General features: G+C 50.0%; 1 protein-coding gene across 5 annotated transcripts; it reads right to left on the reverse strand.

Annotated features, from left to right (window-relative positions):
* Positions 1-22: 22 nt before the first annotated feature.
* On the reverse strand, positions 23-21,160 carry Spata32 (spermatogenesis associated 32). Of its 5 annotated transcripts, XM_042282925.2 has the most exons (13): positions 21,010-21,100; positions 12,994-13,048; positions 11,695-11,752; positions 10,567-11,411; positions 4,276-4,321; positions 3,826-4,038; positions 3,663-3,709; positions 2,131-2,274; positions 1,486-1,557; positions 1,278-1,398; positions 770-948; positions 431-589; positions 23-198 (listed from the first exon to the last, which is right to left on the reverse strand). In XM_042282925.2, exons 4-13 carry the CDS (start codon positions 10,568-10,570, stop codon positions 41-43), a joined length of 1,143 nt encoding a protein of 380 aa, XP_042138859.1. In that variant the 5' UTR covers positions 10,571-11,411; positions 11,695-11,752; positions 12,994-13,048; positions 21,010-21,100; the 3' UTR covers positions 23-40. The 5 variants fall into 5 exon arrangements, 4 of the variants coding, with proteins under 4 accessions (XP_042138859.1, XP_042138858.1, XP_015850585.1 ...); XM_042282924.2 differs by lacking the exons at positions 10,567-11,411; positions 11,695-11,752; positions 12,994-13,048; positions 21,010-21,100 and adding exons at positions 4,439-4,474; positions 10,320-10,377; XM_015995099.3 differs by lacking the exons at positions 10,567-11,411; positions 11,695-11,752; positions 12,994-13,048; positions 21,010-21,100 and adding an exon at positions 10,320-10,425.
* Positions 21,161-21,433: the final 273 nt, after the last annotated feature.

Consider the following 21,433-nt stretch of genomic DNA (forward strand, 5'->3'; position numbering starts at 1 on the left):
TGACCCCACCAGGCGCAGCCAGTTTCGCTCAGCAAACGCTTTACTTGTACAAGCTCTTCATAGCACATCTCTGGAAACAGGCTGGCGAAGGGGAGGAGGGGTGCTTCTGCACTAGAGTTGGCGGGGAGGAAGGTAGCTTCGAGGGGCGCATTTGCTCCAGCGGCTGGCTCGCTAGCCCGGCGGGAGGGCGGAGGGGACCTGCGGAAGATCGAGAGAGAGGGCAACTCGTTAGAGACTGCGGCGCGCGATCAGCAACACCTGGGTGCATCTGCTGCTGCCCCTGCTGTCCCCATTCCTTTTGGTTCAGTTCCCACTCTACGCCAGCCTCTGCTGCCTGCCAATCACGGCCCATCTGCTGTCCCGCCTCCGCCCCATCTGCCCTGTCCTTAGTCTCCTCGGCCGATCTGGTCTCGCGCTTGAGGATGCTCACCTTTGCAGAGTGGCCCCAAGTTGGGAGGGAGCTTGGGGCGGCCTGGCTGATGGGGCTTGGGGAGGCGAACGTCGGGGCACGGGGCTCGGTTCGAGATCCTGCGTTCTGGTCGCGGGCGCCCGGGCAAGCTGGGAATCTGAGCGTAGGGGTTGCGCCCACCTGGGGAGGGAGCCAGAGGAGGAAGGGGCGGGGACAGTACTGGGAGGGGCCCCGCGGGCGCGGGTGGGGGTAGGCTGCGGATGACCTGGAGCATCCCTCCCACCTCCCCGCGGGGCCCGGCCCTGCTCCTCGTACCGCCCCCCACTCCCACCCCCTGCCCGCGGCCCGCTGGGGACACACCCGCTCTGTACAGTGTGTGCAGGGAGCGCGCCAGCTGGGAGCTGGAGAGGCCGCTGAGGCGCGCCGCCTGGCAGAAGAAGGTGAGACCCGTGTGTGCACGCGCAGGCCGACCCTGGCCGCGCGCCCGGCTCTTAGAGCACATGCTCATCGGCAGAGCCCGCTGCTGCTTGAAATAGTAGCTTGGAGGAGAAAAGTAGGACAGCGGGCTCAGACACGGCCTCTCGATCTCCCCCATCTTACGTGTGGGGAAACCCAAGCAGGACCGGAAGCTCTTTATCTTTGGCTAAGGATGACCTGGGGCCCAGGAAATGGACCCAGAATTCAGGACATTCTCGGGGAAGGGCGCGCGTGCGGGGGAGGGGAGCGGGGGGGGGGCGGGAGCGGGGGGGGGGCGGGAGCGGGGGGGGGGGGGACGACGGACGGGGACGGGACATCATGGGACTCTCTGCCAGGCCTGGCTCAGTTCTCAGAATCTTGAGTCTGGGGAGCTGGGGATGGGTGTGCTCACCTAGTCACCTCCTGTCCTGATTTGGAGGGCACAAAGCCCTGCCGCAGTAGCTTGAACAGCATCTCGAGGAACAGGGTCTGCAGGCCCGGGGGCTCACAGACCCGACTGCTCTTCATTTGGCCTGAGTACAGCAAACACAGGCAAGAGTGAGGAGGGGTGTCCTCATTCAGCACCCCCCGCCCCCACTGCCCATCCGCTATACCCTCACCCATGCATTGAGCTAGGCGGTGATTGTCAGTGAGGACACCCAGGAAGTCCTTGAAGCTGACGATTCCATCACCTGGGAAGACAGACGGATCAGTGGGCACCTGCCCTTTTGGGAAGTTTGTCCTGTAGATATGTTAGGGGTTTAAATATACATTGAGAATTACTTGGGATGTTCTCCAACATCATAACCCTTCCCTACACCGTTTCTCTCTCTCTCTCTTCTCTCTCTCTCTCTCTCTCTCTCTCTCTCTCTCTCTCTCTCTCTTTGGTTTTTCGAGACAAGGTTTCTCTGTGTAGCTTTGCACCTTTCCTGGAACTCTACCCTCGCGAGTGCTGGGATTAAAGGTGTGTGCCACCACCGCCCGGCTCATTTATCTCTTTAAAATAGATTTCACTATAAAGTACTAACATGACTTCTGTAGAAGCCAGGGGGTTCTAGTGTGAGTGTGGAGAGAAACAGCTCTTGCCTGAGGGATGAGGATTGACGCAGTAGCCATGTATAAAAAGGCAGGGAGCTAGGTTGCTTCCTGGAAGAGGGAACTTTAGAAAAAACAGGACGAGGCCAAGGATATGGTAGGTATGGGTAGCATTCATTAGGAGGTTGCCTGGCGGTGGGAGAACGCGAAGTCAGAGATGGGGCACCCACCATCTAAGTCGGCCAGCCGAAGAGCCTCGCACATCTCCTGTGGACCCAGCTGGATACCCACATTGCGCAGGGCAACCTTCATGCTATGCATGTCCACGGTGCCCGTGGGGCTGCAGCTGAACAGTTTGAAGATATCCTGGAAGGCTGAGAGTGGAGGGAGGCGACTGTCAACAAGGCGTGAACGACACGTGGTGGTGGCCTTGAGGCTTTGCCTCTCCACGTGGGTGGGACCGGGGTTTGGACACACCTATGGTGACCTCCAATACACCGGCCATCAGGGACTCAGTGGGTGCTGTATGTTGGCTGGGGAGCTGTTCCACCCTTATGCCCAAGTCTTGTGTTTGGACATTTTCTTACAAAAAGCGTTTACAGTTCATGTCCAGATGCCAGGGCGCTTGCTGCCAACCCTGGTGACCTGAGTTTGATCTGCAGGACCCACGTGATAAAGAGAACTGATTCCCATAAGTTGTCCTCTGTCCTCCATGAGTGCCATGGTGCACGAACGCAAGGGCTCATGCGTGTGTGTGTGTGTGTGTGTGTGTGTGTGTGTGTGTGTGTGTGTGGTGTGCAAATATTTTATTTTGCACAAGTGTAGAAATATTTTAAAAACTCACATGCAGGACTAGAGATTTGGCTTAGTGGTTCAGAGCACACACTGCTCTTGCAGAGAACCTGAGTTACATGGTGAGTGACTTACACCTGTCTAACTCCAGCCCCAGGGGGATCTGGAGCCCCTGGCTTCTGTGGGGACACACACACACACACACATACACACACACACACACACACACACAACTAAAATTAAAAACCAATTTTTAAAATTCGCATCCAAGGTCACATGCCGAGTCCAGCTCTGTGGCTGCTTGGGAGCCTCATTGGTGACCTATAAGCAGGCACTTAGATCACTGATGTAGGAAGTGATTCTTCTTTGATAGGTCCCTGTCAACATCAGGTTGACATTTGGGGAGCACCTTCTAGCATTACTTCCCATCTCTCAGGCCAGATCCTGGGAAAATTTACTTTTCTGTCCATTTCTCTCCTCTCTCCTCTCTCCTCTCTCCTCTCTCCTCTCTCCTCTCTCCTCTCTCCTCTCTCCCCTCTCCCCTCTCCTCTCTCCTCTCTCCTCTCCTCTCTCCCCTCTCCCCTCTCCCCTCTCCTCTCTCTCTCTCTCTCTCTCTCTCTCTCTCTCTCTCTCCCTCTCTCTCTCTTTCAAATCCTGTCCCATTCATTCAGATACCACTATCCAACCATCCACCAATACATTCAGTTTTATTTTCCGTATTCCCTTCACAGACACAGACAAAAAAATAAACAGAGACACAGACACACAGAGTCACAGATACACAGACAGGTACACACACTTCTGGGGGTGCATTAGTGAGCCCTTGGGCTGTAGAGAGGGAAAAATTGGACTGGCGTGGAGGGAGGGTCACAAGGGTCATAAATATGCTAACCTCAGGCAGGTAACTCCTCGTAATTCTGTCCTGAGCATCCCCTATTTTCCTCTCTGCTTGTGGACCTAGGGTCCTTACCTGCCAGCTGCCGGGGTGTCAGGGGTACCATGCTATCATCGGCCGAACTGTTCCAGTGAAAGATTTTGGACATGTAGTACCTGTTGCAAAGAGACTCCAAGGCCAGGCAGCCCTTGCCCCCCAAGCCAGCACCCCAAACCTGGTCTCCATTTCCTATCCTCACCTCTGAGACTTGGTGTCTGGGCCTGGCCAATATGGATGGGTAGCTTCAGGGTCCTTAAATTCTCTTGCCCTCAGTATGGTCTGCTCCTCCTTTGTGGCCATGGCTGCTAGCTCTGACTGAGGCAGCTGGCCCGTCTGCAGCTGCAGCCTCCCTTTCTGCACCCTGCCAGCCGGCTCCTCTCGTGTGAGGAGACTCCGAGGCTTCTGTGGAGGCCTTGGAGACAGGGAAAAGGCAGGACAGCCCGGTCAACTGGAGGGCATAGACTCCAGGGCACCTAGGGAACAAGGACTGTGGGTGAGCAGGTCCACCTCCTCCTCCCGGGATCCTCAGGCCAGGCTGAATCCACAGCTCTATAGAAAGGGGCTTCTGTAGCAGGCACAGGGTGTGAACCCCCAACTCAGGTAAAAAACAAAACAAAACAAAACCCTCCTTCGGCCTGGTCGCTCATACCTTCTCAGTGTCGATGAGGGTCTCTTGGTCTTCTGGCCTCTGCTGCCTGAAAGGCAGAGTCACAGACTCTGAGGCTGCCCCCAGGCTACTTTTGTGGTGACTTCCCCTGCTCACAGGCTGACTTCCTGTGGGGACTGCTGCTCTAGTCTCCCCAAGTCTCTACCTTCAGGCATCTGGATTTGTGATTACACTCTGGATGCTGAATAGAGATGGCAGAGGCCCTCAGGGAAAAGCAGGCCACAGAATCCCAAAGCCAGGTGCGGGGGACATGGAGTCCTGTCCAATATAAACCCACTAACCACATTTTAAGACATCCCATGAGACCTTAATATTTAAAAATAATACATATCACACCATGTCTACTCTCAGAACACTAGTGAATGAAACCAGAAACCAATAGCAGAGAGCTGGAAGGTCTTTAAATACCTGGAGATTAAATAATTCACTTCTAAATAACATGTGGGGCCAGGTATGTCATGTACACCCATAATTCTAGAACTCTGGAGGCTGGGGCAAGAGGATTGTGAGTTCAAGGTTAGCTTGAGCTATATAATAAGACCTTGTCAAAAGGAGGAGGGGGAGAGAAAGAACGTTGTTATGACAAGACAGTGCCAGGCATGGTGGTGCATGTCAATGATCCCAGCACTTGGGAAGCAAAAACAGCAGGATCGGGGGTTCAAGGTCATCTTCAGCTCTATAGTGAGTTTGAAACCAGCCTGGGCTGTATGAGAACCTGCCTCCAAACAAACAAACAAACAAGCAAGCAAGCAAGCAAACAAACAAAGCATGGATCAAAGAAGAAACTTTAAACTAAACAAAAATAAAAATACAACTTATCTCAAATAGTAGGACATAACAAAAGCTGCTTACAGAGACATTTGTAGTGTTAGGCGCGCGTTTTAGAAAAGGAAATACCTAAAACCAAGAACTGGAGTTTCTGCTCCAAGAAACTAGAGACAGAAGTGCAAATGACATCTCAGGTAGGTAGAATCAAGCTGATAAAACATGAGCAAACATTAAGGTTGAAAGCAGAAAACAATCAGTAGTGGAAATAATAAATGCCCAAATCGTCTTCTGTGAAAGAGTAATGAAGTGGACAGGGCTGGTGAGTAAAGGCGCCGCTGACAGGTCTGACGGCCCGAGTTCGAAGGTCCCCAGGCCGCACATGGAAGACGAGACCCGGACCCATCAAATTGTCCTGACATCCATGCGCACGCGCACACACACACACCCTACATAAAGACAAATAAGTCAGCGGGGAAGAGTGATAGCATTGTGAAAGGGACATCACTACAGATCTCACGGAAACTCAAAGCATAATAAAGGAATATTATAAATGCCTATGCCTATAAGTTTGATAACCTTAATGAAGTAGACCAATTTCTTGAAAAGCAGAAGCTGCCAAAACTTACATGTGGAGAAATAATATGAATAGACCTATATCTACTAAAGAAATCAAAGCAATAATTAAGAGCCTTCCACAGCATGGAGAGGCCCATACAAATTCTGATGATTTTTTAAAATTAAACATTTATTGAAGGGCCATCACTTTTCTATGGCATCTTAACTCTCCCAGTGAGGCCATTACCCTGTACCCTAAACAGGAAAAGACTTTCCCAGAAAACTACAATATTCCTCAAGAACACACATAGAAAAGTCTTGTTTTTAAACATTGTTTTGGCCTCCAGGCATACTGGTGCACGCCTTTAGTCCCAGCACTCGGGAGGCAGAGGCAGGCAGATCTCTGTGACTTCCAGACCAGACTGGTCTACAGAGTGAGTTCCAGGACAGCCAGAGTTACACAGAGAAATCCTGTCTCAAAAACAAACAAACAAACAAACCCAAAACAAAAAACCCCCGAACAAACAACAGCAACAATCAAAATTATTTTGGCCAGGTGTGATGACACATGATTTTTAATCCCAGCATTTGGGAGGTAGAGGCAGGCGGATCACTGAGAGTTCCAGGTCAGCAGGGCTACAGAGTGAGACCTCCATCTTTAAAAAATGGTCTTAAAGGCTTTTTGCTTATGAGTGTGTGTGTGTGTGTGTGTGTGTGTGTGTGTGTGTGTGTGTATGTGCAAATGAGTGCAAGTGTTTTTGGAGACCAGAAAAGCGCATCTGATCCCTTGGAGCTGGAGATACAGGTGGTTGTGAACTGTCCAATGAGAGTGCCGGGACCTGAACTCAGGTCCTCTGGGACAGCAGGAAGTGCTAACCACTGAGCCATCTCTCCAGCACAGATGCAAAAATCTTTGACAAAATATTAGCAGGTGAAGTCAACAATATATAAAAAGAATTGTACATTACCACACACAAGATAAATGTAACAAAATATTTAAATTAAGTAGGCGTGGTGGTGGATGCCTTTAATCCCAAAGCTCTAGAGGTATCTAGACCTCTGGGAGTTTCAGGCCACCTTGGTTTACATAGCAAGTTCCAGGGCAGTCAGGGCTATGCAGAGAGGCCCTGTCTCAAAAGCAAACAAAAAAACCCCAAGCCTTTGACTCTACCAACAGCGTGAAGACAATCAGAAGACAATTATAGACTGGGAGATGCACATTCGAAAAGGACTGTTATGCACAAAATATACAAATAACCTTTAAAACTCAACAGTGAGAAAATGAGTCACCCAATTAAAATGGGCCAAAGATGTGAGCAGACACCATAACAAATCAAAGATCTACACATGCAAGTAAGTATGTAAGATCTTCAGCCTCCCAGATCACTGGCGGCCTGAACAGTAAAATGAGGCAGCACTATTGGTCTACGAGAGCACCAGGATTCCAAACACCGATACTGCTTGCCAAACAATGAAGACAAGGAGCTTCGTACTGGGGCTGCAAAGCGATGCAAACCGCCAAAGAAGCCACTTCGGCTGTTTCTTACAAATCTGAACACGTGTTGATGTTTTGGTTGTGAGCCCAGCCTTTAATAGCCGGGCCACGTGAACACACCTTACAACGCGCATTAGGCAGCAACCATGGCCCTTGGCATTTATCCAGATGATTCTAAAACACAAAATCCACACGCCGACACTCACTGCAACTTCCTAACTGCCTAAACGTGGGACCAACCAAGACGTGTTTGGGTAGGTGGGTGGAAAAACAAACCGGTCCATCTAGATAACGGACTATTATTGAGTGCTGAGAGGAAATGAGCTGTCAGAGCCGTGAAAAGACAGAGGCAAGTTAACTGCCAAACAGGGAAAGAAGCCCTTTTGAAAAGGCTGCATGAGGTTCGATGCCAGTTCCTTCCAGAAAAAGCAAAAGGGAACAGAACAAGTTGGTGGGTGCCTGGAGCTGAGGGCAGGGGAGGAGGAGTGGGTGGGAAGCAGAGGGCATTTAGGGCGGGCAAACTATTTTGTACGGTACCACAATGAGACACACGCCCTACACTGGTCACAGAAAGTACACCAAGAGGGAATGAACCCTGGTGTCTCCATGGGCTTTGGGTGATGGTGGTGAGCCAGCGTGGGTCTGTGTAACTGTGTGTCTGTCTCAGCATGTCCCTATGTTCCAGGCTGTGGGGGCTGGGACAGAGAAGGGACACACAGAGCTGTCTGTGCTTATCACTTGCTCAGTGCACCTGAAGCCACTTTCAATAATTTTTTTTTTTTAGGAGGGGGACAGGCTCTTATGTACCATAGCTCAGCTAACCTTGAGCTTTCTATTTAGCTGAGGATGACTTTTTGTTGTTTTGTTTTTGAGACAGAGTCTCACAATATTATCCCTAGCTTGCCTGGAACTTGCTATGTAGACCAGGCTAGCCTTGAACTCAGAGATCCTCCTGCCTCTGCCTCCCCGGTGCTGGGATTAAAAGCATGACCACCGCATCTACTGCGTGGTTTTCACTTCTGATTCTTCTGCCTCCACCTCCTAAGTGCTGGGATGATAGGTGTATGCTCCCACCTCTGGCTAAAAAAATGAACTTTTAAAAATCCCACCAAAACAATAAACTCTAAAAAGACAAACCCTAAGAGCCAGACACCCACCTCTGCGACTTCTCTGTCTCCATCCTAGGTTCCTGCTCCTTTCCCTTTTGGCCTGCTTTCCCGCTTCCCTGTCCCTAGGTGTGCCCCACTCAGCCTCCTCCTAGGGTCCTGGTGGGCTTCTCCCTTGGCAGGGAGCCTGACCAGGACTAGGCATGGCAGCATGCTCCTCTTAGAACGCTGAAGACTAAGGCAGGCAGTTTTGGGAGTTCAAAGCCAGCCTGAGTTACACAGCCGTACCCTGTCTCAAAAGAAAAAAACAAAAGAAGCCGTGTGGTGGCACCTGCCTTTAATCCTCGCACCCAGGAGACAGAGGCAAGAGGCAGTCAGGACTGCGTAATGAGACCCTGTCTCAACAACAGCAACAATGCTAACAACAAAAGCTGATGTGGCAGTGTAAGCCTCTACCTGTAATCGCAGCACTCCGGAGTTAAAGGCTGGGGGATCATCGGGAATCTGAGGCAGTCCAGCCAGGGTAACAAAGAAACCCCGACTTACAAAAAACCAAACACCAGTTTGTTAACAGTAATGTTAGTGATTGTAATTCCAGCACTCAGGAGGCCGAGGTAGAGAGATTGCCACAAGTTTGAAGCTAGCTTGGGCTATGCAGAGTGAGATGCCCCCCCCCCAACCCCCCTCTATCTCAAGCACACAGCTGCCCGTGGACCAAGCCAGCCTCTTCTCTTTCCCTAGGCTCAAATTCCCTTCCCTGCTTTCCACAGCCTCCTGACCTTGGCCAAAAGCAGCAGCTCTCTCTTACTGCCTTCCTCCTGGGCCTTTGAGGCCTGACCCCAGACATAGTGGTTGTGTGCCTCTGTGCATATTTGACCCTTGGGGCTGCTCTGGGTATGTGTGTCCCCTGCACTTGTGGGTGTTGTTTCCTGTCTTTGGACATGCCGTCTTATGCCAGTTTCAGGCTGGTGATGTGTGGGGATTCCTCTGGGTTGCCATGTTGGGGAGGTCATCACACATGGGGTCTCCCTACATTTGGCGTTATTTCTGGTTTGAGGCTGTGGCCTTCTAAAAGATCGGTCTATCAACCTCAGTTCTTCCCTCCCTCAAAACCTTCCAACAATGGCCTCCCCACTGGCTACAGGAAGGATTCCCTTTGGATTTGCTTTCTCCTCTGGTCAGCCCCACCTCCAGGGAGGCCCCATCTCCCACATCCTCAAGCTCCTTCCTATGTCCCTGGATTTAGACCTAAGAAACTGAAGCCAGGGATGGGGCTTTGAGGTGGTCTAGTGGTCTGGTAGGTGGGAGTAAAATGGAACCACTTTGGGGAATAAACAAACCCTAGACAGCTGGCCAGAGCTCTCAGGGGACCGATGGACTCAAGGGAAACTAAAAAATGTCAGTGTCATCCCTAAAAAATTGCTTCCAGAATATAGCAGCCAGGTGTGTTCAGTGGTGAGGAGACATCGATCCTCTAAAATCTGAGCCAGAGCCCAAGCAGGGTGGTGAGTACTATAATGTCATCACTCAAGAGGCTGAGGTAGGCAGCTGGAGGGTTTGAGGCCAGTCTGGGCTACATAATGAGATGCTATCTCAAAAATCCAAGGGCTGAGGATATAGCCCAGTAGTAAAACGCTGACCTAAATATGCTCGGGGCCCTGGGTTCGATCCCAGCACCTTAAAAAAAAGTCTTCACCGGGGCCAGCACTGGAGGCTTTAATGTTTTTGTCTAGTCATTTCTTTTGGGGTAAGGGGGATGACAACTTAAAATGGATTTTCAGCAATAATGGATTCCCTTTCTTGGTTCCCGGCACCGAGCTGTAACACAAAAGAGACAGTGTCATTATGGCGTTAGGGTCTTGCGGGGTCTCCCACTGCACCCGTGGGCAGCTGGCATCCTGTTCTGTGTCTATATGTCATCAGAGGCCGAGAGCTCTGGAGCCCAGTTCCCTCATGCTCACTCACGGAAATGTCCTGTGCCCTAGGAAGGTAACCATCAATGCTCCCAGGAGGCAGACAACATGAAACCCATCTGCTTCCTGAGGCGACATGGCCCTGCCCATTTTAAACCCAGGTTTCTGTCCTAGCCCTGGAGAGCTCACCCTCCATGGTCCCCGGGCCTCCTCTGGCCCTGGCTTTGCTGCTGCACCTCAGGTCACCGGAATCTTGTTCCTAGCAGCCTTTGTGAGGTCATTGAGGTTGGGCCCTCGACGAAGCTTGCCCTGTGCGCCCTGCCTCAGCCCCTCCCCCTCCATTCCACTGTCTCCCACCCCACCTGCTATGTGAGAACTGAGCCCATCCCCACATGCTGGTGAGGCTCCAGAAGGCCTGCAGGGCAACACCACTCACTCATTGGCTTCCTGAAGCTGGGAGGACTTGGCTGGTGCCTGGACAAACTTCACTTCCCCTTGGATGGTGGCATTCTTGAGCCCTGTCTTGCTAAAATCTAGGTAAGAGCAAGCTACATTACTGGTTTCTGGAGTCCAAGATTTCTGAGTTGTCATGTCTTCAAATGACTTCTCTTGCTTCTCGGAGGTTATCTGGGTGATCTGGGTAGCCTGGGCAAACTTGATGGACTGGACTGGCTGGCAAAGGTCTATAGGTGTCTCTTGCAACTTCTCGGATGTAGCTTTGATCATATTTTCTAAATTAGGTACTTCCTTGTGGCTGGAGGAGGCTACAGCCAGAGAGGACGCAAAGTTGATCAGATCTGCCAGGCCAATGGCTGTGGGCAGGCTGGAGCAAGATAGACAGGGGCTTGGTGGTCGCGGGGCGCAGTCTGTGAGAACCTGGGAGATGCAGACAGACTTCCTTTCCCGGGGGCTCTTGCGATGTTTTTCCAAGGCCTGCTGGAGGCTGTGCTCCGACGCCTGGATGAGCTTGTTCGCCCAGAAGAGGTGTTTGGAGGTCTGCACGCGGATGGAGCGGAACTGGGTGGTGGACACCTGCTCCTCTTCCCTGTTGCTTGAGTTTGCATTGAAGCTCCAGGTTCTGGAATGCCGTTCTTCCTCATAGGGCTTGAGAGATTCGATCCTGTAGCCTTTCTGCTCCAGGCTTTCAGTGAAGTAGTCTCCCTCAGGCTCAGGTGTGGGCTTAGAGTCTACCACTGGTCCCATCTCCTCCAGCTGTGGTACTGGGCCTGGATCTGGGAGCACTTCGGGTAGGGACTCCTTCTTGGGCAACTGTTCTTCCAGCTGAAAGGTTTCAACTGAAAGCTGAGGCAACAGGAGCTGGGCCCCCCTCCCCCCCAGGACTCCTCTGCCACACCAAGCCCCTGTCCTGGTCCTGTGTGGCACCCCCCCCCCCCCCTTATCTCCACTGGCTTCTTGTGGGAGAACTGCCTGGGGCAGGGCAGGAAGTGCAGGCAGGTGGTGAAGGTGTGTGTGTGCCCGGGTACTACAGTCCCAGACTTGCCAAGCAGAACTGCCCTGCCCGCTTGCCTGCTACCTGTGCATAAAGTGTTGATGATACTCTCACCTCTGTTTCGTCCTCCTCCTTTTCTTTAGGGGTGTGGGGCTGATGGTGGTGGTCACTCCTGAGGCATAAGGAATCAAAATGAGTGACCAAGATCCATAGGCAGGATCACAGGGGTAGAGATCTCTAGGGCCTTCAAAGCTCTGGCCTTGGACAAGGGTGGGCAAGGAGACCCCAGCTCTACTCCCCACTGTCCCTGCTACTCCATTAGGAACTCTGGAGTGTGTGTGTGTGTGTGTGTGTGTGTGTGTGTGTGTGTGGTGTATGCATGCACACACATATACAAATGTGAAGGGTAGGTTGATCTTACGTGTCTACCTTAGTTGCTATCCACCTCATTATTTTGAGATGGGGTCTCTCTCTGAACATGGAGCTCACTGATTTGCTAGAGTGGCTGGCCAGTTGAGACCCTGGGATCTTCCCGCTTCCACCTCCCAGCTCTGGGATGACGGTGTTAGCATGTCATCCCAGCTTTTTACCTGGTTGAGGGATATCTAAATTCAGGCCCTCATATTTGTGTACTAAACATTTTATTCCCTAAGCTGCTGGTATTAAGACTCTCCAAAGCTTCAGAAGCTCTGGAGAGCTTGCCAATCCACTCTTCAGCTCCATTGGGTTGCAGGAGGGGCCTGGGAGTCTTCATTCTCTTTTTGGTGGGGGTGATCTCGAGACAGGGTGTTTCTGTGTAGCCTTGACTATCCTGAAACTCACTATGTAGACCAGGTTGGCCTCACACTCACAGAGATTAAATCCTGTGGGATTAAATCCGAGTGCTGGGCTTAAAGGTGTGTGCCACCACCATCCTGCTGGGAATATTCATTTTTATTAAGTGCTATAGGTCAGCCGTGATGCTCAGAAAATGGTCGCCTACACAAGGGAAGCCCAGAGTGAGGCCCATGTCTCACCTGCCCCATTCCCAGTGGGTAGATTTGAGAAGCCATGGATATGGGGGTGGGGGAATGGGAAATGCAGGGCCCCTTTACTTCTTCTCAGCCTCTATTCCTACCTGCACCACAACCTTAAACTCCTGTTCCCTCCTCAGGCACCTACCTGTCTTTCCCTACCTTGGGCAGATCTGTCTGCCTCCAACAAGGCAGCCATGCCTCCATGTGCCCCACCCTAGCCCTCTGCCAGGGTTGGAGGCAACCCCAGCCTTGGGCCTGGACACTGCTCCTGAGGAGATCTGGAAAGGAGCTAAAGAAGGGGGGATCCTAGTTGGGTGGGAGTGTGAGGTGTTGGGGGAAAGGCTGAGAGCCTGGGGTTTTGGGGGAAGGCCCTGTGCTGATGGGGACGGGTCCTCACGTTCTTTCCACGATGTCCACAGAATTTTTGCCACAGCATGGGAATGCATTGACACCTGGCCAGGAGAAAAAGGAAAGGACAGGGAGCATCAGGGTGAGGGACAGTCCATGAGCTGGTGCAAATTTCTTCTGCCTCCCCACTCCAGCACCTCCAGCACCCCCCCCCACATTATCTCTCCCATCTTCCCCTCATGACAGGCTCAGTGGTCCCTTCTTCAGTGTCTGCTACCCTCCACTGGCCATCTTGGCCCCGTCCCAACTCTTGGATCTGTCACCTGCCTCCACAAACATGGGTGCCCACAGTATTCCATCTGGGCTCCACAGAGAGCATTAGAGGGTGCTCATTGCCTAGGCTTCCCATAGCTGGTGGTTGCTAAGGCAAGGACTTGAATTCAGGCTGAAGAATTGCCTTCATTTTCTGCTTTTCCACGCTCCACAGGAGCCCATGGCACCCCTGAAGAACTTCCCCAACCCCACTCTTCGTCGCCTCTGCCGCTTCCTGAGCTCTTCTTGGTCACCTATTACCGACCCAGACCAAGGCCTACACTCAGAGTGCTTGATCCAAGGTTGTGCCAGCACCGTACTACTGTGTGGTGAACTTGAATCAATCCTTGAAGTCCTAGGAGGCTGGGGGTGTCTTGGAGCCAGGAGACAGCCAGGAGGCTTTGGTCCTCCAATACAGAAGCTGGTCTTCACCCCCTAGATGTGGGGTACCAGGCTGTCTCAGCCTCTACTCCTCTGGTGGTGATAAGCATTGATGGTGAGGGGTCATGGCGTCCATGCATTATGCAAAATGGGTTCCCATGAGCCTAGGGTGGAGCAGGAAATGTTAACCTTACTTTTTGGCCAAGAATTGCTCCCAGGATTGTATCAGAAGCATGAGAATGTGGTGTGGCTTCTTCCTAGGGATGGAAGGGGTGGTCCTTGCATGGCTGGTCCTAGGCACTAGGATCCAGACACATCTGTGCTTCAGCGTGGCCTGGAGTCGTAGGTCAGCTGTGTGGCCAGGCTCTGAGAGAAGCACCATGGACAGGAACTCAAAGGCTGGCTCTGCCTCCCTGACCCACGCACTCTTCTGACTTTCTTCAGACATCTTCTTCAGCTTCAGCTCCGTTTGACCCTGAGCAGGACTCTTTCCTGCCCAACCACAGAGCCTTCCTGTATCACTTGGCAGTTTTTGCAATTTTTCTGGACATCTGATCATCACACAACTTCAATCCTTCCATCAACTGTGACTGGGTACAGACAGAAGGGCGGATTACAATTCTGTAAGCCTCATAGCTGCACTGGGGTCTGGGAGACAAAGTCTGCTGTTGACTCAGTTTGGGATTTCTGTACCTGACTTAGGAGTGTTCTGTTAGAAAGTCAAGTGGCACTCTGTGACATATGAGGCATTTCCAATGCCCAATTGTTGCTAATATTCTAGAAATACCGCCTCAGGTCCTAAAGGTGTATTAAAAACCCATTGGTCCTGATTGCTTAGAGAGCCCAGGGGATTTGTACATCGAAAAGAATGTGTGTGAATCAAGACAACTTGGTTTCTTCTTTCCACGTCTGGCATCTCCTTTTCTTTTCTTCCCCCTTTGCACTGGAATGACCACTATGTAACTGTGGGACGAGGGCAGAAGCCTTGCTTCATTCCCGTTCTCGTGGGGAACAGCCAGCATTCCGTCTTTACCATGAAGTGGTGGTTTTCTTCATAGATGCCTTTTATCAGATTTCCTTTCCTACTTTGCTCAGTTGATTTTAAGAAATACTATTATTATTATTATCATTATCATTATCATCATTTTAGGACAAGGTCTCACTATAGACCAGGGCTGGCCTTGAACTCACAACAATTTGCTTTCCTCTGCCTTCTGAATACTGGAATTAAAGGTGTTCATCACTACATCTGCTCTCCTATTATTATCATCATCATCATCTTTTTCTTCTTCATTTTGAGACAGGATCTCACTATGTAGACCAGGCTGGCCTCAAACTCAAAGAGATCAGCCTGCCTCTGCCTCCTGAGTATTGGGATTATAGGTATGTACTGCCATGCCTAGTCAATTTAAAAAAAAAAATAAAATTATTTTAACTTTATTTTATGTGTATTGGTGTGAAGGTGTCAGAGTCCCAGGAACTGGAGTTACAGACAGTTGTGAGCCGCTATGTGGGTGCTGGGAATTGAACCTGGGTCCTCTGGAAGAGCAGCCAGTGCTATTAACTGCTGAGTCATCTCCCCAGCTGCCCCCAATTACTTTTTTAAAAAAAAAAGACTTAAGATATCTTAAGATATTACTTTAATAATTATGTGTGTGTGTGTGTGTGTGTGCCACATGAGTGCAGATTCACTTAGAGGGCAGAGGTGTGTGATCTCCGGGAGCTGGATTTATATATAGGTGGTTGTCAGCCAACAGATGTGCTACTAGGAATTGAACCTGGGTCCTCTGCAAGGGCAGTAGTGCTCTTAACCACTGAGCCATTGCCAGCCCTAGGCATCAGATCTACCTGGAACTGGAGTTACATAAAGTTGTGAGTGGGCCAAAGTGAGTATGGGGAATCGAACTTGGGTCTTCTACCAGAGACCACTATGTGCTCTTAACTGCAGAGCCATCTCTCAAGCCTCCAGTTGTTACTTGAGACAGGGTCCCTCTATGTAGCCTTGGCTAGCCTGGAACTTTCTATGTAGACCCGGCTGGCCTTGAACTCATAGATCCACCGGGCTCTGCCCTCCAAGTGCTGGGATTAAAGACATGTGCCACCGTGCTTGGCTTATCAAGACTTTTTGTTCAGAACATGATCTTTTTTGTAGATCTTTTTTCTTTCTGTGACAGGGTTTCTCTATGTAGCTGTGACTGTCTTGGAACTTGCTCTGTAGATCAGGCTGGCCTTGAACTCAGGGATCTGCCTGCCTCTGCCTCCTGAGAGCTGGCGTTAAAGGTGTGTGCCACCACATCCAGTGTGTAGATCAGTTCTGAAAAAGAATGTGCGTTCTGCTGTGGAGTGGAATGCTGTGTAAATGTCAATTGAGTCATGAGGTGGAGCCAGTCAGGTCCTGGACATCCTCACTGACTCTGTGTCTACTCCTCCTTTCAGTGCCTGAGAGGAGCGCTGAGGTCTTCAACTACGATGGCAGATCCCACTGTTTCTCCTTGGAAGTTACATCAGGTTTCCTCTTAGGCAAAATTTTAATCATTTCATATGTGTAGCTGATGTATTTTGATAATATTTGCCCCGTTGCACAATCTTTTCCTTCTCCCACTAACTGAACCACTTTTTACTTTCATATTTTTCTCTTTCTTAACATATCTACCTATCTATATCTATCTATCTATCTATCTATCTATCTATCTATCTATCTATCTATCTCTATCTATCCATCCATCCATCCATCCATCCATCCATCCATCCATCCACCCACCCACCCACCCACCCACCCATTCATCCATCCACCCATCCATCCATCCATTTATTATTGTTTTTTTCGAGACAGGATTTTGCTTTGTAACAGTCTTGGCTATCCTGGAACTTGCTTTGTAGACCAGGTTGGTCTCAAACACACAGAGATCCTCCTGCTTCTTCCTCCCGAGTGCTGGGATTTAAGGCGTGCGCCACCACCGCTGGGCCTAGTTATTCATTCTTTTGTTTTGCAGCCCTGGGGATGGAACTCAGAGCCTTGTATATTCTAGGCAAAAACTTTATTTTCTAGGCTTAGATATTCCTTTTAAAATGATGATAGCATTGCTATTATTTTGGTTTCCTTTATATATAATTATTCGTTTATTTATTTACTTATTATTTATTTATTGAGTTCAATGCTTCCCTGACTGGCTTTGAATGTGTTGCGTACTTAAGGATGACCTGAGATTTCTTATCCCTTTGCTTCTATCTAAGAAGTTGCTGGGATTACAAGCAGGTGCTACCACACCTGGCTTAGGAGGTACTGGGACTCAAATCCAAGCTTTTGTGCTTGCTAGGCAAGTGCCCAACCTCCTGGGCTACACCCTCAGCCCCTATTAGTATTGTTTCTTGAGACAAGGTCTTACTATGTAGCTTAGGCTAGCCTGGAAGTTACTATGTCACCCAGGCTGTCCTCGAACTCGCAATCCTTCTATCTCTGCCTTGTGAGCACAGGGACTGCAGATGTACACAACCATGTCTGGCTTTACTTTTTCCCAAGTTTCCTTTTATAATTAAAAAATTAGCATTTATTTGTTAATTACTATGCTATGTATGCGTGTGTGTGTGTGTGTGTGTGTGTGTGTGCGCGCGCGCGCATGCACTCCTGCACATATGGAGGTCATAGGATAATTTGCGGCAGTCAGTTTTCTTCGACTGTGTGGTCCCGGGGGTTGAACTCAGGTTGTCAGGCTTGGTGGCAAGCACCTTTACTTCCTGACTACTTTCCCTAACCCTTGGCCAAGTAGCCTCTTTATCACTGTGAAATGATCTCCTTTGATCTGTTATTTGATTTGAAACCTGCTTTGAGTGATCTAGCTTTTTAGTTTCTGTAGTCTCACGTTCGTGGTACTGGGGATTAACGTTAGCACGAGCTATCACTTTACTTTTAATCTTTGTATTTTTATATTTAAAGTAAAATTTAAATGGGCAGCATGTAGTTGAGTCTTTTTTCTTCTTCTCTTTTTCCAGAGCCTGTGTATCCCAGCAAGCAGCCATCAATATAGCTACATCCCCAGCCCAAGGGTGACGTTTTCTGTCCACTTAGGCAATCTCTGCTGTTTAGAAGTGACTTGGTGTGTGTGTGTGTGTGTGTGTGTGTGTGTGTGTGTGTGTGTGTGGTGTGGGGAGAGGTGCTGGAGACTGAACTCAGGACAATGATCTTATGCATGCTGACCACTTGCTTTAGAGCTACGTGACATCTGCCTTCTGTGTTTAAATGGATTGTTCTGTTATTTCCTTTCCACGTGTCCTCTGCTTTTTTTTATGCCCCCTTTAGATTATGTATTTGTATGATTCCACCAGACTTTCAAAGCTATGACTCTGTCTTGTTATTTTAATTGCTTTAAGGCTTAGACTATGCAACTTTAACTTATCACAAGTCTACCTTCAAATGGTAATAGGATAACAGACCAACACACCAGTTAGAGAGAACCCTCAACAGTGTGACATCGTTTCCTCCTCATGACTGGGTGTTTGAAATGGAACTTAGAGATGAGAAAGGGCTGGGATACTACTCAGAGGTACAGCATCTGCTGAGCACTTGGGAGACTCCATATTTAACAGAGAGAGAGAGACAGAGAGATAGACAGAGAGAGAGAGACAGACAGACAGAGAGAATGAAAGCATATGAATGTGAATTTGTAATGATTAAACTAAGCCAGTGAACAGCACCCCAGAGAGTTCTCTGTGCTTCCGGAGTGTGGAAAGCAGAAGACTAGGACAGCTATCTGAGGAGGAAGAGGAAAGATCACACAAGGTTTGGGGGACAGGGGGGACGGGGGGGAGGACGGGGCTCAGATTCGAGGAATGAAGGGAGAGGGTCAGGGTTGAAGATGCCCTTCCCCCACTGGGTAAGGCGTCAGAAGACACTGGCATTCCCACAGGAGGCTGGTTCCTGTCTTACCACCCTGAAGTGACACTGGCCAGGCAGTAAGACCTACAGTTGAAGGGATCCCCCTGAGCTCCTTAAATGGTTTCATTCTTGAATAGGGGCGACCAGGGCCCACCAACTCTTTGACAAAACTGTCAATAAGCATGTGGAACAGTGATCCCAGGACACCAAAGGTAATTTGAGAAACAGAGTACTTAGAAGAGAAGCTGATCGGGGCTGGAGAGATGGCTCAGCGGTTAAGAGCACTGACTGCTCTTCCAGGGGTCCTGAGTTCAATTCCCAGCAACCACATGGTGGCTCACAACCATCTGTAACGAGATCTGACACGCAGGCAGAACACTGTATACATAATAAATAAATAAATCTTAAAAAAAAAAAAGAAGAGAAGCTGATCGTTTTCAGAGATTCAAGGATGACACTAAAAATGTATCACATTGAAAAAAAAATAATGGGACGCTATGAAAAAAGAATGAAAGAAGGAGAAAGCTTTCTGGCAGATAGCACTGGTAGGCAACCAAGAAAGAGTATTTCCAGAGAGAGGACCCCAAATATCAAGCTGTAGTGAGAGAAGAGAATTAATAGCGAGTCTGCTTTTTTCATATGTGTGCATGTGTGCATTTGCACATGCGTGTGCATGTGGAGGCTGGAAGACAGCCTTGCATGTTCTTCCTTAGGCTCCTTCTACATTGCTGTTTGAGACAGGCTCTCTTACTGGTTCCTCAGGCCAGCCAGGGTCTCAGGGTTCCTCCTGTCCGCCTTCTTAACATCGAGATCATAGGCATACGCCATGTCTGTTTTACGTGAGTTCTGGGGATTGAACTCAGAGCCTCATGCTTGCAAGATGCTGATAAGATCCTATCTTCTCCATCCAGATCTGTTTACGAGACCTGGAAGGAGGCCTGGAGAGAACAAAGAAGCTGGAGAAGGAAAAAGTAACACTTCCCTTACATGAAGGCTCTCACCGGCTTGCAAAGTTCTCTGATTACTGAGCAGACCCGGCTGTCGCCATTGTTTACATCAGGTACAACCGAGTCACAAATACGTTTTTCATTTTCATGTGTGTGTGGGTGTTGTGCGTGTGTAGGCTGGAGGCTGCCTTTGGGAGTCATCTTGGTTCTCTTCCGCCTCATTCACTGAGGCGGGGTCGCTAGGAAACCCAGAGCTCACAGATGGATTAGCCAGCCAGCTTTGCTCTGGGATTACAGGCTGGACATCTCACCCACTTGGCATTTATGTGGGTTCCAGGGATCTGAACCCTGGTCCTCAGGCTTGCACAGCAAGTTTTTTTAACCACCATGCTACCTCTGTCCCACAAATACTTCATTTTTATTTTATTTTTTATTTTTGTTATTTATTTATTTTGATTTTTGAGACAAGGTTTTCTCTGTGTAGCCTTGGCTATCCTGGAACTCACTCTGTAGACCAGGCTGGCCTTGAACTCACAGACATCTACCTGCCTCTGCCTCCTGAGTGTTGAGATTAAAGGCGTGCGCCACCACTGCCTGGCTCACAAACTTTTAAAAGGGAAATCTCAGTGACTTATAAGAGGAAGGAACTCATACTGGCAGTAGAGTCACTAATAATGGTTGGCTTTAAATTCTGATTAGTTTTTAACCTAGAATTTATTTATTTATTTTTATTTTTTATTGTTTTGAGAAAAGTTAAAGTGCTAGGCCTGCAGCTGCTCTGAGGCATGCCTGGGGACCATGATGTTTTTTCATTAACGAATAAACTCTTCAGTGCTTTTGAATCGAGGGGTATTTATTTCTTTGATAAAGTTGAAAAGGAAATGTTGAGTCTCAGTTATTGGCCACTGTATTGGAGGCTGAGGACAGAGGTGGACAAGGAGTTGTCCCTGCACCGTGGTGCTTTCAAGCTTGTGACCACGTTTTTCTTGGAGGAGATCTTAAATCTCACCGTCCTTAAACATCACACACTCGCACTCGTCAGTGCTCCTGGCTCCTCACTGTGATGACGCAAGGCCTCAACAATGCTTGGGAGGCCTAGACCTCACTGCTCTTCCGGTAGCCCTAGGCCCACCTTTCGGAGCACGTGGTCTCCTGCTGACTCTTCCCCAGACCCTCTGCGGGTTTTACTCGCTCTGAGTCTCTGGTCGTCCGCAGTGTCTCACACAAGGTGGATTCAGCGACCGCCTTTGCAAAGACATTAACTTCCCAGCCCTTAGCTCCGCCAAATGTGTGCATTTATATCCGCGAATGTGATCCCGTTGGGCTAAATTCACTAAGACCCTGGACCGATCCAGTCCCCTCCCCGCCCCCACTTTTTTTTTTGGACAGCGCCCGGGCTGCAGCACTAATCAACGGCACCCGGAGGGGCTTGGTTGGGGTCAGCTTTCCTTTCCATTCCCCAGGCCAACTCTGGGGCATCACTCAGGTTCCCTTTTTCCGCCTCCACCCTGCCATTTCTGGCGCCGCCCACCACTCGGCCGCCTGCTCCCACCTGTCACCCCCATGCTGACGGAGGCTCTGTCCGGGGGGCGGGGAGCGGGCTGGTGGCTGCTGCCCCTCCGCCTCCAGTGCGCTCTTTGGTTAGCCGGGTGGAGGGGCGCTGGCGATGATGGGCGCTGGCGGCTGTGATGCTGCGGCTTCTGTGACGTTTGGCCAGGGATCCGACAGGCAGGAAACTTGAAGATTGACGCCGAGGATGTGGGTGGGAGCAGCTGAGGATCTTTCAAGGCTTGGAGGTGCAGCAGCCAGGGCACTGAGACAAGGGCCTGGGGCGCGCGGTCGGGGTGGGGTGGGGGGTGGGGGGTGGGGGGCGGGGAGACACTCCCAGCGGACCAGGTATGTGGACAGCAATCCTGGGTAAGGACAGGGCTTGGAGCCTTATCTGGCTACAAAGCGGAGGCATTTTTGAGGGTCTA

This window comes from Peromyscus maniculatus, chromosome 8 (genome assembly GCF_049852395.1).
Source record: "Peromyscus maniculatus bairdii isolate BWxNUB_F1_BW_parent chromosome 8, HU_Pman_BW_mat_3.1, whole genome shotgun sequence".
NCBI classification, from domain to species: Eukaryota; Metazoa; Chordata; class Mammalia; order Rodentia; family Cricetidae; genus Peromyscus; species Peromyscus maniculatus.